Source organism: Xenopus laevis, chromosome 4S (genome assembly GCF_017654675.1).
Source record: "Xenopus laevis strain J_2021 chromosome 4S, Xenopus_laevis_v10.1, whole genome shotgun sequence".
In the NCBI taxonomy this organism is placed as follows: Eukaryota; Metazoa; Chordata; class Amphibia; order Anura; family Pipidae; genus Xenopus; species Xenopus laevis.
This window is the reverse complement of record NC_054378.1, coordinates 94128129-94146463: the sequence shown is the minus strand read 5'-3', so window position 1 is coordinate 94146463 and position 18335 is coordinate 94128129. Positions and strand designations below refer to the sequence as shown.

Below are 18335 nucleotides of genomic sequence, written 5' to 3'. Positions count from 1 at the left end.
TTGTCCTTATCACTTTTCTTGTAAAGCTTTCCCTTTTCAAATTCTGTAGACTCTTTGATTTAACACCTGAGGGAGATTTCCTGATGCTATTATTGGTATCAGTAAGTGGCTTCTGAAGATCACAGCCAGCGTTGGACTTTGAGGGTCTGCTACATCAGGGCCCCAGCCAGTGCGTACCTTTGTCTTGTGCATCATTTCACACGAGAGTTGCTAGTTGTGGGAAGCAGGTCTTGGCCAGTGGAGTCCAGGATGACTGCAGCTCACCAGATTTTTTTCTCAGTGTCCCACCCAGTTTGACCCTGATCTCTGCATACATAGGCTAGTGGCAGACGGGGGCTGAATATCAGCTCCTGTGCAGTCCGTAAACTCCTATCCTGCCTTTACCCAGAACCATTGTGTCAGATCTGGCGCCAAAATCACCTTCCTGCAACCACAGTGAGGGGGCGAATGCTGATATTCAGCCTGTGTATTTCAACAGGGCGATTTTAGCCCTCGTGTAACTTGGTTTTTAACTTTTTGATTCAAGCTCTCTTTTGAGGTCCAACACTTTTTCTTGACCCCCCCTTTAGCTAATAACAATGGTACACACATATATTAAAACACTGCAGTGGCAGCAAATAAAGGTGGCCATACACGGGCTGATAAAAGCTGCCGACAGACCGTGTCGGCAGCTTATTGGCCCGTGTATGGGGCCCCCCGACGGGCTTCACCGATCGAGATCTGACCAAAAGTCGGCCAGATCTCGATCGGATGGGACGAAAAATCCCGTTGGATCACGGCCGCATCTGTTCGTTGATGCGGTCCCGCGATCAGACCCCCATTTCCCATGCGTTAGGATCCGATCGTTGGGCCCTAGGGCCCACGATCGGATCAGCCCGATATTGCCCACCTCAAGGTGGGCATATCGGGGAGAGATCCGCTCGTTTTGGCGACATCGCCAAACGAGCGGATCTCTGTGTATGGCCACCTTAAGTGTACAGCCTAACCTGGGTCTCTCTAGAGCAGGACAGCCCCACACTTCATGCATATGAAACTTACTGTATTGAGCTGCATGAGAATATGAAGAGTCACGAACAAGGAAATATTTTCCATCTCAGACATTAAAGGATGGTTCACCTTTAAGTAAATTTTTAGTATGTGAGAGAATTGCTAATTTTAAGCAACTTTTCATCAAGTCTTCGTTATTTATTATGTATAGCTTTTTATTATTTGCCTTCTTCTTCTGACTCTTTTCAGCTTTCAAATGGGGGTCACTGACCCCATCAAAAACAAATGCTCTGTAAGGCTACATATTTATTGTTATTGCTACTTTTTATTACTCATCTATTCAGGCCCTCTCCTATTCACATTCAAGCTGCCGACAGACCGAGTTGGCAGCTTATTGGCCAGTGTATGGGGAAAGTCTCCCAGACATCGTTTGGGCAGGGTTAAAAATCCTGTTGGATTGTGGACCATATCTGTTAGTTGATGCAGTCCCGCAATCCGACCGCCATTGTCCTGCATTATGATCACGATCGGATCAGTCCGATATCACCAAGGTGGGCATATCGGGGAGAGATCCGCTCATATGTCGACATCGCTCTGTGTATGGCCACCTTTAAGCTGGCCATAGACGCAAAGATCTGATCGTACGAATCGAGGATTCGTATGATTTTCGGAACGTGTGTGGAGAGTCCCGTCATTTTTCGTCCGGCGGAGATCGGTCGTTTGGTCGATCGGACTGGTTAGAAAATTTCTGTCGGCTGCCGATAATATCTCTGCGTGTATTGCCGATCGTACGATTTTCAGTGGGAGACTGTCACTAGCTTTGGTTGGACATAGATATCGTACGATTGCTGTCAGGGGCAGAACATTGCTGATCTGTTCTTTTACTAATCTGACTGGTAAGACTTTGATCTGAATGGTTAGTGGCGGGTCGGGAGATGGGAAAGTCCGATCGTACGATGATTCGTACGATCGGATCTTTGCATCTATGGCCAGCTTTACACTCTTTATTGCACCATTTTAAGGTGGCCATACACAGGCAGATTAAAGCTGCCGATATTGGTCCTTTAGACCGATTTGGCAGTTTATCTGCCCCCGTGTGGGGGCTCCCGACGGGTCCTCCCGATTGATATCAGGCCAAAAATCGGGCAGATATCGATCGGTCAAGTTTGATTTTTTTTGTACGATCCAGGACCGCATCGGCTAGTTGATGCGGCCCTGCGACCCTTCGGAGCCAATTCGTAGTATTGTAATCAGATAGTTTCGGCCCCAGGGCCGAACGCTCGGATTCATCCGATATCGCCCAGCCGTTAATGGGCATATTGGGTTAAGATCTGCTCATTTGTCGACCTTGCCAAACGAGCGGATCTTATAGTGTATGGCCACCTTTAGAAACCCCTAGGCAACCAACCGCAGGGAGCTTTGTATAGTTTAGTTAATGAGAGCAAATGCCTGATCATTTGATAGCTTACTTTGCTGGCTTAGTCAATGCTCCCCAACACTCAATTGTTAAAAGCTGCAACATATAGGAGCAGCTTATCTACCTGTGTATGGGGCCCTATAATGGGCTCACTCAACAGATATCTGGCCAAAAAACAGCCAGCTGTCGATCGGGCAGGTTCGATTTTCCAGTCGATTGTGGGTCCAAACAATGTGCAGATCCATTAATACAATTATGATCCCTTTGTTGACCCAAGGGCCAATTGATGGGATAAACCGATATTTCACACCTCAAGCTGGGCCTATCAGTGACAGATGTGCTTGTTTGGCAACAGGAAATCTTATTATATAATGTATAGCCAGCTTTAGTATTTAGTGGCAGCAACTAACCCATATTGCACATTTGTACTTACAGCACAGTATTGATCTAGATCACTGGGTTGTATCTTAGATTCCAGTTGCATATAATTCTATTCTATCGTATAAATGCGGCAGCATATGGGATACATTATGGTGGAGGTCCCCAACCTTTTTTTTACCCATGAGTAACATTCAGGTGTAAAAAGAGTTTGGGAGCAACACAAGTGCTGTGGTTGGTCATTTGTGTGAACAGCCTACAGGAGATTCTGTTTTGCAGTACCCCTGGTTCTTATGCAGCCAAAATTTGCCAAAAATTGCCAAAATTCAAAAATAATTAAAAGTTTTGAGGCCACTGGGAGCAACATCCAAGGGGTTGTTGAGCAACATGTTGCTCTAGAGCCGCTGGTTATGGATCACTACATTATGGTATGTTGCAACTTTGGTTTGACTGTGCAGCGTGATTGGTTTAATCCGAGTTGTACAGGTATGGGACCTGTTATCCACAATGCTCGGAACCTGGGGTTTTCCCAGATAACAGATCTTTCTGTAATTTGGATCTTCATACTTTAAGTCTACGAGAAAAACTATTAAATAAACCCTTAAAGGAGAAGGAAAGGAGGAAAACCATACCTTGCTCATAATATAGTACTCCCCCAGACCTCCTGAACCGCTATATTGGAATTGCCATTGCGCTGATGAAATCCGTTATAACCGATGTTACTGTGCGCAACGGTTCAATATGCACGCAGGCGCCATATTAGTGCAGGTGCGCCCTCTTCCTGTACTTCTTAGTTATTAATGCGCATGCGCAAGAAAAAAAAACAATCGCATATGCTGATTACTATGCGCGTCATCATGGCTTGAGGAAAGGAAGCGCCCACTGTACTTGCGCAGTGGATGTTAATTGTACACAATGCACATCGAGGCTGCCTCTGGCAGCCTGAAACAAGATGCCTCTGCAAAGCGTGACGTCACCCCACTCTGCCACTGCAGTCTGCGTTTGAGAGCAACAGCTTACTGTCCATTGAACGGATTAATATTTTCAAAGGCTGTGTAAGTACTATTTGTAAAAGCCTTTGATTAGAGGCCTATTTATCCTTTGCCTTTCCTTCTCCTTTAAGATTGGTTTTGCCTCAAATAAGGATCAATTATATCTTAGTTTGTATCAAGTACAAGGTATATTATTACAGAGAAAAAGGGGTCTATGGGTGAGGACCTTTTTGTAGTTCTAAACTTTCTGGATAATGGATCCCATACCTGTACCTCACTTTGAAATTGCATCAATTGTACAGATATATAATATGATGTTCTAGCTATAATATTACAATGTTGTTGCTTTTAATGTGTGGCTCCATTTTAACGTGTATTACATCATCAATATGTCTGTTGCAGTTCTTCTGCACGTGTGCATAGTATTCTTCTCCCGCTCCACCTCCTATGGGACTATGGGAGTTTTTTCTTCTTTTACTCTGCAATATTTTCATAACTCTGGCGTTTCTACATATGCATGGATGAAAAGTGAGGCGGTTCTGGAACACTGCAGAACTGACTGATGGGCAATAATGCTTACTACACTTACCTTGTCCTTTAACCTTTATTATGCATATAACCAAAATACCTTTTCAAAAGAGGTTAACTAAAATAAAAGAATCATGATTGGGTTAAGGCGGTATGAGAAGGCCTGTTAGGGGGAAGATACACAGAGCTACTAGTAGAAGCTACTTGCCACGGCTACAAAAGGCCAGAAAATACCCTGCCATAGACAATACTGAGACTTGCCTCTGCTAAAACACAAGTAGGTTTTTTTTACTAAAATCCAAATTTTTCTCATTATTTTATTAAAACAACTTTGACCAAACTCCCATCTGCAATTTTACCTTATTTATCAGTAAATTAACTTAAAAGAATCTGGTGCAGGAAAAATCTTGGAAAAATACGAAAACCTGAAAACCACAAATTTTTGTACGAAACCCATTACAGATCATGATATCTTTCAATTGTAAAAGGGACATCTGCCATTGACTTCTACATGACCTCTGCAAGTTTGAGATTGTTATTTTTATTCAGACTTTTAGCATCCTCTGGGTTTAATAAATCTTAGAAATCAAAAGTTTTCTTTACCACGAAAAAAGGTGTTTTCCCATTTAAAACTCCAACCAGAAAATTTCCCTGTAGTGTCTTAACAGAGTCATTTATCATCATTGTCTATTTCTAGCAGCCCCTATGTGGATTGACAGGCACCTGGAGCCTATATTTGGCAGGACATATGGTTTTTATACAACCAAAAGTTGCCTCCAAGCTAGAAGTTCAAAAATAAGAACTTCCTTTGAGGCAACTGGGAGCAACGTGGTTCTGGGGAGCCACTGATTGGGGATCACTGTTGTATACCATTCACGGTATTGTATGTCCTAACTTAATGTGTAATGTCTGAGTACTAAAGATGATGGTCAGACATCTACAGCCTTACCTCATTAGCTTCATCTAACAGATCCTCCTCCTGGCCCATTTCCCTCCCAATTCCATTTTTATTCAAAAAAGAAGGAAGTAGGAAGATTGCATCTGATAATGTTTTGCTCCTGACATGAAGCTTTATCAAAGGAGCTGTCATACTAGTTGCCGTGAGCATTACTTTAAGAATTAATTATCTCCCAGAGACAGGGAGCACTTTTGTTTTATTCTGTAAAAATGCCATTACTGGACAATATAATACTAATAAGTTATGTGTATGAAGAAAATTGTAAATGCAGCATTTACTGTGTGGTTCTTATGTATAAATATTAAAAACGCTTCAAGGCAGCTGTGATTGATTTTTGTTCTGGTCTTTTTAGCATACCGAGAGTAATTTATTTTTTTTTGCTCATCCCTATTTTACTGCTGTTTTGTATATGTACAAGCATAATTTTGATCTGTGATGGCAGAAAGTGTTTTCCTTTTATATGCATATACTATTTTTTATGAATGGAACTTTGGATTTTCGCTGTATTGCTTCTAATTGACTGATGAATACATTGATGTTTGAGGCTGCTTCCTCATAATATCAATATAATCCCCAACTGAGTTTTACTGGTTGACTGAGCCTGAACTGTACCTCCTTCTACTATATCTCAATTGCCACCTCCTGAGCAGTTCTCCACCCCCACCAAGGTATCTTTGTTTCATTTTGTTTTTTCATAGTGGTTAACCCTGGAAAATAGCTGTTTAATTCTTCTTTTCCTGGATGCAGTGCATAGGATAATGGACATTTTGTTCACATTGAGCTCTGGATTGTGGAAACACTTAATAATAAATAATGGCTTTACTTTAGGCTTAATAGAGCAGTAGACTTAAGGGTTCCAAGCAAGGCTACATTTGTAAGTAGAATGATTGTAAAAACCTCAATAAACTCCCAACAAATTCACCCACTACCATCTGTAGCATTTGGGATACTATTGGATACTGTGGGACTGTTGGATAGGATAGTGTCTGTGGCATATCCTATAGTACAGGGGTGCCCAAAAGGTAGATGGGAATCTACCAGTAGACCTTTAGCTGGTGATCAGTAGATCTCAAGACACTGCCAACAAACAGCTTGTCTAAATCACCCTCCTATTTCATGCTTTTCATTCAAATATTTATCACGTTATGGTTACATAAGAAATAGTTGTTTGTTAAATATAGCAATGTAGATCAAAATGGAACATCATCATTAAAAGTAGACCTTGCATTAGTAAAGTATGGGCACTCCTGCTATAGTAGGTTCAGGCTCATTGTGCCTGTAGTAGGAGTGGAAATAAGGCTAATGCCCACGCAAGCCGTTTTTTCCTACCGTGTATGAACACAAATGGAGAAAAGGCTGAAATGCTCCCATCCACTCAGTGGTGTAAGTGCACCGACAGGCACAGTGTTGAACTGGGTGCACAAAAATGGAGTGTAGTTCAGAACAGAAAGTATGCTTTTACATTGAAATTTGCTCCATTTGTTTGCATATAGGCCAAATGGATTTTCCTTTGCCTGTTTTTATATTAGGCAGAGAAACTGCTTTTTGTGTCATAAATCCAATAATCTCTGGAAAGGAACTGCTGCTGGGGCATAGCAAATAAAGTAGGGAGAGATGGTGTCTGTAGCAGCAGTGGCGATAATAGACTCTGGGCAGGGATTTTGGCTGCGGCATCTCAGGTATAGGGGCAAATGATCAAAACGTGAGATTACAATTCACCACTGAAAAATTCACCCATGTTATTATTCATTCCTATGGGATTTTTAAACGCATATTTATCAAATGTGAGTGAGTTTATCTGTGATGAATTCTAATCTCATGTTTTGGTAAATCTGACCCATAGTAGTGAGAAATGGTGCCTGTAGTCACAGTGGGGATAATAGACTCTGAGAAGGGAATGTTACTGTGGGATAGCAGGTATAGTAGGGAAAGATTGTGCCTATAGTAACAGTGGGATAATAGTCTCTGGAAGGGACTGTGGGATAGCAGGTATAGTATGGAGAGAAGGTGCCTATAGTAACAGTGGGATAATAGTCTCTGGGAAGGGACTGTGGGATAGCAGGTATAGTAGGGACTGATGGTTCCTGTAGTAACATGCATGTAGTAACAGTGGGTAGCCTCTGGGAGATGACCGTTGTTGTGGATTATGTTATGTATAGTTAGTAGGAGAAAATACTATGTCGCTGTTGTTCTTTAATCTATGACTACATTCTTTTATTTTGTTATTAGCTATTTGAAAGTCAGTTGACTAGTTAGCATAACATTGGATTAGCTGTTGGTTAGTCATTCAGTATAGCCAAAAGATTCAGCCTACAGCAGAGATTTGTAACACGTACCTACTTACAGTTTGATTTTGTATCCAGGTGAAACGGGCTTTGCTGTTGTGGAAGTGAAAGGATTTAATATTTCCCTGTTTATCTTTTTCTGACTGACATAACACTGTTTGTTAGGGTTAAGAAACCCTATTAGCCACCATGCTGGCACTCTAATATTCTGGTGTTCCTAACTTAAATGTGTCCTGGATTGTTATTTATATATTATCTAAGTGCCTCTGCATTCTGGCCATGTTCCTGCTGTAAGAGACTAAGGTGACTGGATTTAAACTTGTAAAACCATTTGACTTATTTACTTTCCTTACAATATGCAGCACCTCACCTGGCACTGTCCATCACTCTGACTCCTTGCACCCTCCCAAAAAGCCCCCTAGAACGTCCGGTCATATTTAATCCGGGGGAGGTTGACAAGAACAGCTGATTGGGGGAGGGGGAAGTGCACAGTGCTGTCCCCTTTGTCGCCCCAATGCCCCTAGCAGCTGTCAGGAGGGGGTGTATGGAGCAGAAGGGGGTTAGGAGTGGGAGCTGTGATTGAGTGCAAGAGGTGTAAGCCCTACAGAAGGTCTCACACTGCAAATAGCAGAGCTCCTGTTCTCCTCCACCCCCATCTCCTCCTCCCTCCTTCCTTCCATGTCCCTCTCAGGCACACGCATGGCCAAAGGGGCTTCTCTTTTCTGATCAAGCCACCTGTCTCCCTTACCTCCCCCACCCATCCTATACCCCCTCCTCTCTCTCAGCCCAGCTGTCCCGTACACACACACACATCCAGACTGCCCCAGTCTCCTCATATCTCCGCTCTTCTCCTCCTGGTAGACGCTGCTGCTGCTGCTAAGAAGCCTTCTGTACCCCTTATTTATTTCTCTTTCCCACTCATGCCCCCGGCTCTTCCTTACCTCAGCTTTGCTTCTGATATCCTCTTGTAACCAGCATCCCAGTTTCAGTACAAAAGTGGACCCCACACCGAGGGTTACTGCTCACAGGGTGGGCTCTGACAGGAGCATGTTTGGTGTATACTGCATGGAATATCCGTATCCAGTTGTGCAGGTAAGAGCTTTCTCACTCTCAATCTCTTCTGCTGAAACTCCTTTTCATGTATATAGGCTTCCCCCACCCCTTAACCCTGCATGGGATCCCCTTGCCTTACTGTGCCTCCTTTCTCTATAAAGCATTCCCTGTGTATTAGTCCTCCCACTATTTGAAAACATTTGTTAAATTTACTTTTGTAAGGAATGCACACCCATTTTTTGTGGAATTTCTTCATGTTTCTCCATATTTGGCACCCCCCAAAATGAAAATTTTTTGGTATGCAGTAATCCCATTCCCCTATTATAAGCAACTGCTCTATACCAAGATCCCTTCTGTAGTCTTGTTGGCCCATTTGTAAATACACACATACCGTTCTCTATTACTTTAGCTTTCAGTGTCTTCTTGTGAGCTTCTTTTAATCCTTGTTATTATGCTTATTTGCACTGCCTGGTTTGTATCTTAGTGGTCTTTTATAGGAGATAAGTACATTAGGCTAAATGACACTAAACAACTATGTATTTCATTCTCATCCCACACCTTTTCCTTGTTAGCTGGTGGAAACTGGGCACTGAGGTTGAGAAAACATCTATCCCTTTCCTCACCCTCTTAGGCAAAGTTTGATGACACCCTCTTTTTAGGGCATTGTGGAATAAATCATGTATCAGAGCTTGTTAGATAAAACCATCTCATGTTATTTCCATTTCTGAACCGGAGCATAGTAATTTCTCTCTTTTAATGGAGCCCATGCTAGTTGTCGTCTGAGCATGCTGGGAGTCGTAGTTTAGCTCAGCTAGATGTCCCACCGATTGTTCTTTGTGGACCTAAGCTGTTTGCTCTTCGAAAGGCCTGTGATACGCAGCAAGGAACTTTTTAAGTTTTTATAACTTATGTATTATGGTATATCTATCTGCATTCAGGCAAATAATTCTTCCTTAATTCCTTTTTATGTATAATTATTTAATTGCCCGTGCTAGGCATAGGTGCTTATATAAATAGTACAGTTAATGAGTGATTGGAGCGGCTGTGACAGAGTGCCAGTGACCCCCTTCAATGACAGGTCTTATGGTAACCCAACGCTACAGAATGTGTGGGAAATGGGATATGTGATGACTGATCTGCACCCCAAACAGCTTGCCCTTGAAATGGGCTGTCCTTGAAAACAGAAAGTGTTGGAGCCCCTCTTAGGCCTACACCATTCAAATAAGGATAGTTCCGCTAGTGCGACTACTGGACCCTTTTCCATTTTCTAAATGTGAAATGGTGGATGTGTGTGGTGTGGGTTCGTTGTCTTTATTGGTTTGTTCCCCAAAATCGAAATGCTTTATACTTTGAACAGTTATGGGCAAACTACCAGCAAAGAACCCTTTGACTGTGGGATGCTTCGAGCAGCTGCAGTTCGGCAACATCTTGAGGGCCCTTGTTTGTCCATGACTGGTTTATGGTCTGACAACTGTGTGCGCTAAATCTATAGGGGACCTTGCCTGCCATCTGCAATGAAATTAACATATTTGCACTCACTGGGATGTTGACTGGCACAGCAAATTATCTCCTAATTCCTTGTCTGAAGCCTGAAAATGATCTTAGCCTAGTCAAGGAATCTGACTCCTTTTCCCAACCAAAACTCATGCCAGCTATAAGAAGGGCCTTTTCTGTCACCATGTGGCTCTTAAATTACCTGCAGTCATTAGATTCATGTTAAAATAATCAGTATTTTTGTCTCTTTTTAACACGGCATAAAATATTATGGTCGCAATTGTGCAATATAATTGTTATATCTATAAATTTCGTATACTCTTTTCTAACACCAGCAGCACAGAAATCAGGAGAAACAAACAGCAGAACTTGCACTATTACAAATTTTACAGAAACCACCATAGTGCACAAAATATATATTATCATAGACATACCGTACAAGAATATGGCCAAATTATGGGCCTTTAGCGCTATTTTGGCAATTAAGTTGTATCCCATCTGATGCAATCTGCTGTTTAAACAAATAAAAACTTCCAAACTGGACTGTTATGAGGAGTACACCTTTAAAGTGTTTATGGAATGATTTCTTAAAATAAATCCTCCTACTTATATCTGTAAATACCCTTCCTTGTGTGTAGCATCTGTTTTACTTCCAATCCCTTTATTTTCTGTAATATTTAGTTCAAAATGAATCTAGCCTTTGACCCCATTTGCTTTGGGTTTCTCACTAGATGAAATGTGTGTTTTTGTGATAAGATAATCTGACATAGTTATTTTCTGTCTGCTGATCTGGGAGCCAAACTTAATTCCATGGACACATCTATAGCCATAGCTTTCCAGTTTCGGACTCACAGGGTTAAAATGTGGAGAGAATGGGGAATGTAGAATCTTATAGAATGTACAGTATATCAGCCTTCCAGATGGCTGGAACATTAGGTGGTCTGCGAGCCTATGCACCATTGCCTAGTGTGTATGTTAAAATGGTGGTCTTCCAGCTTATGCTCATAGTAAGAGAGGTTGGAGGCTCAATTAGTTAGATAATCTAAGTGCAAATGACAAATTATTAGTGCCAATTTTGCATTTGTTTTGTAATACGCCCGAGTTTGTGTTCATGTTGTTTAGTAGCTGCTGGGGTTTGAAATCTCTGATTTAAATGTTCCCATTTTGCCAGTGTGCCTCAGTAAAAAAAAACTGGTGTCCCGCCAGCCCAGTCTGACCCTGTAGGCACTTCTGATTAGCCTAATGTTACCAGAATTTGAATAACATTGGCAATAAAAGCACCTAACAAATCCCAGTTCTCAAAATATATCTTGTTCTTGATGATGTTTGTGATTACAGTATACAAAGCAGGAAGTGAGCAAAGAATCGAGCTCCATGCTTGCACAACCATACATTGTTAGAGCGGCACAGGCTATTTGTGCTTTAGCTTTTTTGGACTTGTACTATTATGGCACAATTCTTGGCTTAAATGCAAGAAACCCACTAACCTGGCTTATAGATACCCATGATGTTATTACTTAGATTTTAAAAAAAACTAAATGACAACAAACTGCTTTTGCATGAAATCATTTTTTTCAATTGATCTAAAACTTTGCCCTAGTTTTGCATCAGCGAGACAAGAGTACGTAACTACTGTATTTCATGACTAAGTACTTCTAGTATTCCCTTAGGAGCCCCAAGGGCAGCTTGTAGTCCTGCTTATATAAACAGAGCTCCTCACTTTCCCCATGTGGCAGAAGACTCTAACAGTCTTCATATCTTTACCTCTGCTCCTGCTACTGCATTATCCTGCGTTCTGGGGTTGGCCAACTCGTGAAAACGACTGCTGCCGCTCTATGAATAATTTACTTCTTCATCTAAATTGAAACAGTGGATTCAGGTCCTTCGGGCTGGCTTTCCAGCAACATCATCATATAATGTTGCTGAGTATGTGTTTGAGTCTATTCATCAGACAATAAAGCAAGATTTAACCACTTGCTTGTCAGAATATGTTTAGAATGCTTTAAATAACAATGAATTCATCTGATTTTATGGGATTTCTAAAATTCCAAATGTCCTGCACATGTGCCAATCAGAGACCATAGACAGTCATTCAGTACCCTGTCTCTTATGGAAGCAGATATATTGTGTGGGTGCCCTCCTGTTTAGTTGTTGTGCCAGCCTGCCTATGTTCTCTGACAAATGTCCTGCCTGCTACAACAGCAAAGCTCAGGATTCCATAATAAATTCTGTAGTAGCATCATCATGTGGTTTATGTACTGCAGAAAAGAGCCTGAAACCCTGGCTCTACAGTGATTCGTATTGGTTGCAATACTTTATAAGAACAAAGTTCCCAACTGTCTTTCTCAGGTACCCACACACCCCATATATATATATATATATATATATATATATATATATATATATATATATATATATATATATATATATATATATATATATATATATATATATTTATATATATTATAAGTTAATATTCCTGTATTGTAATGTGGCATCCATTTTTCAGCTGGGATATTAATACTGAAATATATATATATATATATATATATATATATATATATATATATATATATATATATATATATATATACTGTGTATATATGTATATGAGACACAGTTATTTCACCTTGGTGCCTGAGCTAAGAAACAACACAAGCAATGCAGAATCAATCTTCCAAAGATTTATTTTGCTCAATGTTTCGTTCCCCCACAGGGACCTTTATCAGGAGTCGGGTTGCACTGTTTGACTCTGTCGGACGGGCCCTGTGGGGGACCGAAACGTTAAGCAAAATAAATCTTTGAAAGATTGATTCAGTGAGTCCTGTGAGTGCCGTTCTTCTGCATTGTTTGTGTGTGTGTGTGCATATATATATATATATATATATATATATATATATATATATATATATATATAAATAATAAGTTATTTATAAATTAGCTAGCAGTTTTCACAGCGCTGTACAATAATTTTTAACATTTTTTTATTTAATATTAATGAAATTGCTTACCCAATCATTGGCTTCAGCAGCATCCTGCTTTCGTAGTCAAGGCAAGAGTGCCTTTAATGTACCCTACTTGTGCTTGCTCATTTGTTTCTCATTACACTTATTGGCTTCCAGTTCCAAAATGATTGAGCAAGATACAGGGCATGTGCAGTAACACACTCTGCTCTGACTTAAGCTAGTCCTAAACAGGCCAGTACTGCCTGATGACTTTGCTTCTCTAGACTCAATCTTTCTGTGTGTAGGCCAAAGCAATGACCTATAGTATGGCAGCCAGCTGGAAAAGAAAAGGCAGCACCGGGCTGTTTAAGTGGTCCTCTTCTGGCCTCCCGATGAGCTGATGTTCTTCCCAAGGGCCAAAACTATTGGATCAGCACAATTTGCTCAACTGCCTAGATGTAGGGTAGCCTCCTGGCCAGTAAAAATATTCCTTGATGAGCATGTTATTGTTAGGGAAAAACCTCTTAAATCATAGGAAGGCCAGTAAATTTTCCCAAAAAAAGGTGGCAACCCTACCTGGATGCCTAAATCTGGCAAAGATCTATTTGTTTGACTGATTCATCCAGTGACTCTACGTTCCAATGATGGGCTAAATGCTTTTGCCAAGATCAAATAAAATGAAAAAACAAAAGAATCTAAGGATTAATGCCTGTTGTCAAAATACTTTTAAGCACAAAACCATTAATCCCCAAAATGTAATCTTTTGTAAAAACACCTTGTGAAGTGGCAAGTAGATTTATTTATAACAAAAACATTATTTTGACTTTTGATTTTGTCATTTTGACTTTTACTGAAGTAAAAATATCCCTGCAACATCATTTCAGTGCTGGGTTTGTTATTCAGTAGCATGAAAGCAGTGGTCAAGGATTTGAAGAGTTTTGCAAGGCCATGTGCGCATGTATTTAATATTTCATTTTTTTTTTCCATAAGACTTTGTGCCATTGCAGGGGCAGCCTAATAGAGAGACATCATTTAAAGAGATTTCTTCACAGCTTGATGCACCCTGCTTGCTATCTTTAGATGTGTATGTCCATTTATTAAACATCAAGGCAGCCCTCTGCACACTAGCAGTGGCTTTAATGCTGCAGTGAGAGATCAGCAGTTTTAGCTGAGCATGAAAAATCTCATCCCTCTGAGGATTCCTCCCCCTCTTTATTTGATTCACCATTCACGACTGCGGAAAGGCTGAAATATTAAACAACACTAAACCTTAAAATGTCCCCAATCAGCTACTTATTCTTATAAGAGATTTAATGGACCTTTAGCTTGCTCGGTACTGGCAGAACCAAACTAGTAGGCTAGATCTAGAATTAGTGGAATGACTGTTTTTGTGTGTTGCAATTTTGCTGCGGTGCGTACTCTGTAGTTTTCATTGCTACATTACAGACCAGCATGCGCAGGGTATCATAAATCACCTTCCAGCTAGCACCAGTCTCAAGAGATTGTTGCCCAGTATGATCCTATCTAATGCAGCTTGCTCCAGTAAGGAACAGTTGTGCATAGCAAAGCAATTTTCTAGTTGCTCTGAACCACTTTTATGCAGATAACAGGGCACCTTGTTAGATAATGTGGGTCTGTACTATTCACAAATATTCATATAAAATGTTTCTTGCTTTTAATGATTTCAATTATTTTAACCTAAAGGCTGCAGTTTATTCTCCCTTGTTGGCCAGCCCTATGAACTAATACTCTATTGTATGTGGGCTGACTAACATTCTTGGATTTTCTCAGTTTCTTTATCTCTCCCATCATTTGAACATTTCCACTGCTATGTTCCTCTCTGTACATGTACAGGGTCATGACTTGGAGTTGGTGAGTAATGAGATGTGGGAGGCAGGAACTTTCTTTGCATCGGGCTCCATACAACACTTGTAAAGTGTAACAGGCACATATGCACATTTCATTGTGAGCATTAGCTCACCATTTGTAATGTATATTCTGTTTAACTGGTAAAGTGGGGATGGTACTCTTCAAAGATGATTAGGATACCGGTTTTAAAGTGTTCTTCTACTGTGTAAGGAGACTCTGTGTTGCTCATTTTGCAGTCTGAAGAATCTGTTTTCCCAAAAAAGGGACTTAAACCTAAGTACAATTCCAAAAATCTTGCATTTATTGCCCTATTTATATAACTCTTATGGTGCAGAGAATGTTTTTTTCCACTGTGACCCGATGGAAAGCATCAATGATTTAACCACTCAGAAAAGCTCATGTCTGTTTTTCTGGATAGAGACTAAGCAAAAAAAGACATTTTTGGGGATTTTTTGACTGCCACTGTTTTCTGTCTGAGCACAGCTGTAGTCAAAATGTTCTGTTTGTCATAGGCTAGAATAATCACTTGATGAAGTGGCAACTGAGACGTTTTGCTTGGCAGCAACAGGTGAACCCAAGGCAAAGCTTCAGTAGAGGGCGACACTTTCATAGGGATCAGCAGAGTCACATTTAACACTTTGACAACTACATTTGTTAGTACCATACCAAGACAAAATGTAGTCATCACTAGTTTCTAGTATATCCTGTGGTTTATTTAAAGGTACAAGTTAAAAGATCAACTTTGTTCTGAATAAATATATGTTATGGTAAAAAAAAAAAAAAGTGAATGCCTGTAAGCTTTAATTTGTCTTGTAATATAAAAATATCCTCTTCTACATTAGCACTGCTCTTGCTTTTCTGGTCATCCAACTTCATACAAGTTGCCCCCACACTGGTTTCCAGACTATGGGACTGGTCTCCTAAGGGTGAGATTAGTCGCTCAGAGACAGATTTTCTCTACTGCGGGCAACTAATCGCCACAAAATGCCTTCCAGCAGGTAAGAATAAGAATCACCTGCAGGATGGCATACAAATCTCTTAGAATTTCCGAAGTCCCCCAAAGTTTCCTCGTGAGGCAACTTCCGGCGGCTTCGGAAATCTGAAGCGATACGTATGCCACCCCCGTCGATTCGTATTCTTGCTGGCGGGAAGGCATTTCAGGGAGATTAGTTGCCCGCAGTAGAGATTTGTCACTGGGTGACTAATCTCCCTGTCTGCCACCACCCTTAAGTGGAGGGACCTAGTCTGAAGGCCAGTTAGGAAATGTTTGAGGAGAATGCCTATTTGCTTCCTAGATTGTCCTGAAATGCCATATCGGATGTCAATTAAGGCAATATTTGGGATGAACACTGTACTCTAATATAGCTGCATTTGTGGTCAGTGACCCTCATCAACATTTTAGGACATTTACCAAATTGGAGCCAGATGGGACAGTAATCCAGAGGTGATAAAACACTTTGCTCATTTGATTGAATCAGTGCAAACCACTTAGCTGTGTGTATAACCAGACTGCACATTGTCCTATACTACACACATGAGTGTGGCCATCACTGTGATACCCCTTAACAAACCCTCCCTATCATCTGACACACAGCTCCAATCATGGATTTGGCATCAGACTGGTGTACATCAACAGGTAACACCTTAGGCACATATTGGAAGCATTTGCTATAGATCTTTAAACTAATGTACTTTTTTAGATTGATTCCTGTATCTTCTTTCAACCATCATTAGTATTTTGTGTCAGCTTGTGAACCTAATACTACACTGTGGCGTGTGTTTTATAAACAAGTAGCGAATAGTTGACACTATGCATAATCAGATTTAAAATTTGCATATTATGCAAATGTACTTAATATAAATCAGTAGGAAGGAATAATGTTCAGAATATGCCTTTAGTGGAAATTCTATCTTCTATCTATCCAATTTCTTTGAGCCAGTCAGATTAAAGGAGATTAGTATTGGTTACAGTGATCTCCAGCATTAAACTCCAATCACTTCATGAATGCCTTACTTGAAAGGGAAAATTGACTCTTTCCATTGAAATAATGTTGCTCATCATCAAGCCCTGTAGCTGTGGATAGAGGCTCACTTACAATCTCCTGTCCTGGTGCCAGTCTGACTATGATGTATCAGTGGTGTTCAACAGAATGGATAATAAGAATACATTTTTGAGTAGACACAGGAAATTAAAAATGTCTCATTCTATTAAGGCGTTTCTGTTGCTGTCATTTCATGTGGGCTTCCAATATGTGCCAACAAAGAACACAGGTCTCTGAACAGTAATCAGTTATAAGTTTTAATTTCGGTTTTACCACATTAAAGTCTCCTCATTAGTTCCCATTCCCTGCTTAATAACGCTACTTGTGTCCCTTACCTGGTGTAGATGGCACAGTTGGTCCATTTATTTAAATTATTTTCTGCCTCTGAATTTAACAGACAATCAAGTTACCTGATTTCTGAGAGATTCTTATATTCACTGAAAGAAAAAATTTAATCAAACGTACTGGCATTAAAAATAAGCAATGCAGCCAAAAAGCTGACACATGAAGAATACGGCTTATGCTACACATGTGCTGTCTACCTTCGGGTGAATAAAACCCCAGGTCTCAAATGCCCACTCATTGAAGTAAGGCTTCACAGGAGGAGATCATCAAGAAAGCAGAGGTAGGGGACTGCCAAGCAGATGCCTGGGGCTGCAGATTGACTAGTACCTTTTTTGCAATCTCTGCGTCTAAGAGTTAAGATGTTCCTGCTTGAGTTTACAACCTAATTAAAATTATTCTTCTAGTGTTACGGTAGAATGAAAAGATGCAATTGATTTTATGTGTCACATGATGCAATAACTCAATAAAGGCAAAGAAAAACCCAGCAATAACAGAAAAAAATTAAGAAAACAGCATGGGTAGGCCCTATGCATAATAGGTTTGAGGCAGTGTTCAGTAGTATACCTCTCCATACTATATATTCTCATAATACATGTTCTAATAAATATATGTGTATACTAAGGCCATGCTACCATGAACTTTCTTTTGCTAGAAGACAATTATTTTCTATGGCAAGGCCTATGGCAGAACCAGGATGTGAAGAAGCTCCCATCATATCATTTATTTTAATATGATATCTTGTTGTTCCTCCACTGACATACATGAATGGCTAAAGCACACTGATCTTATGGATAAAACTATGGGCAGATTTAAAATACTGTGGAAATGTGGACTTATGGACCTGTACATTTCTGGCTTGGTTAAAACTGGGTCCTTGGTCAGTCTGATTTGCCTTTTCAATATGCTTTGGAGTAATTGCACCAGAAGCTGATCACATAAATCAATAATTTTAAGGGACCTTAAATGGACAGATGATTTTACAACTGTTCTAAAAGATCTGGGCTTAATTGATCAGCCTTAGAATTTTTATACCAGAGAAATA

The 18335-nt window shown here is 40.4% G+C and overlaps 1 protein-coding gene across 13 annotated transcripts in view; it reads left to right on the top strand.

Moving 5' to 3' along the window:
* Nucleotides 1-18335, top strand: part of rbfox2.S (RNA binding fox-1 homolog 2 S homeolog) — a 170545-nt gene that overhangs the window by 90745 nt on the left and 61465 nt on the right. The window contains exon 1 of one of the 13 annotated variants that reach the window (XM_018259286.2): nucleotides 8323-8637. The exons of 11 other annotated variants lie outside the window; for them this stretch is intronic. In XM_018259286.2, the coding sequence (XP_018114775.1) occupies nucleotides 8593-8637 (45 nt within the window). In that variant the 5' untranslated portion in view covers nucleotides 8323-8592. Of the gene's footprint in view, nucleotides 1-8322; nucleotides 8638-18335 lie in introns of those variants that run through there. One more of the 13 variants, NM_001112875.1, reaches the window with a different exon arrangement.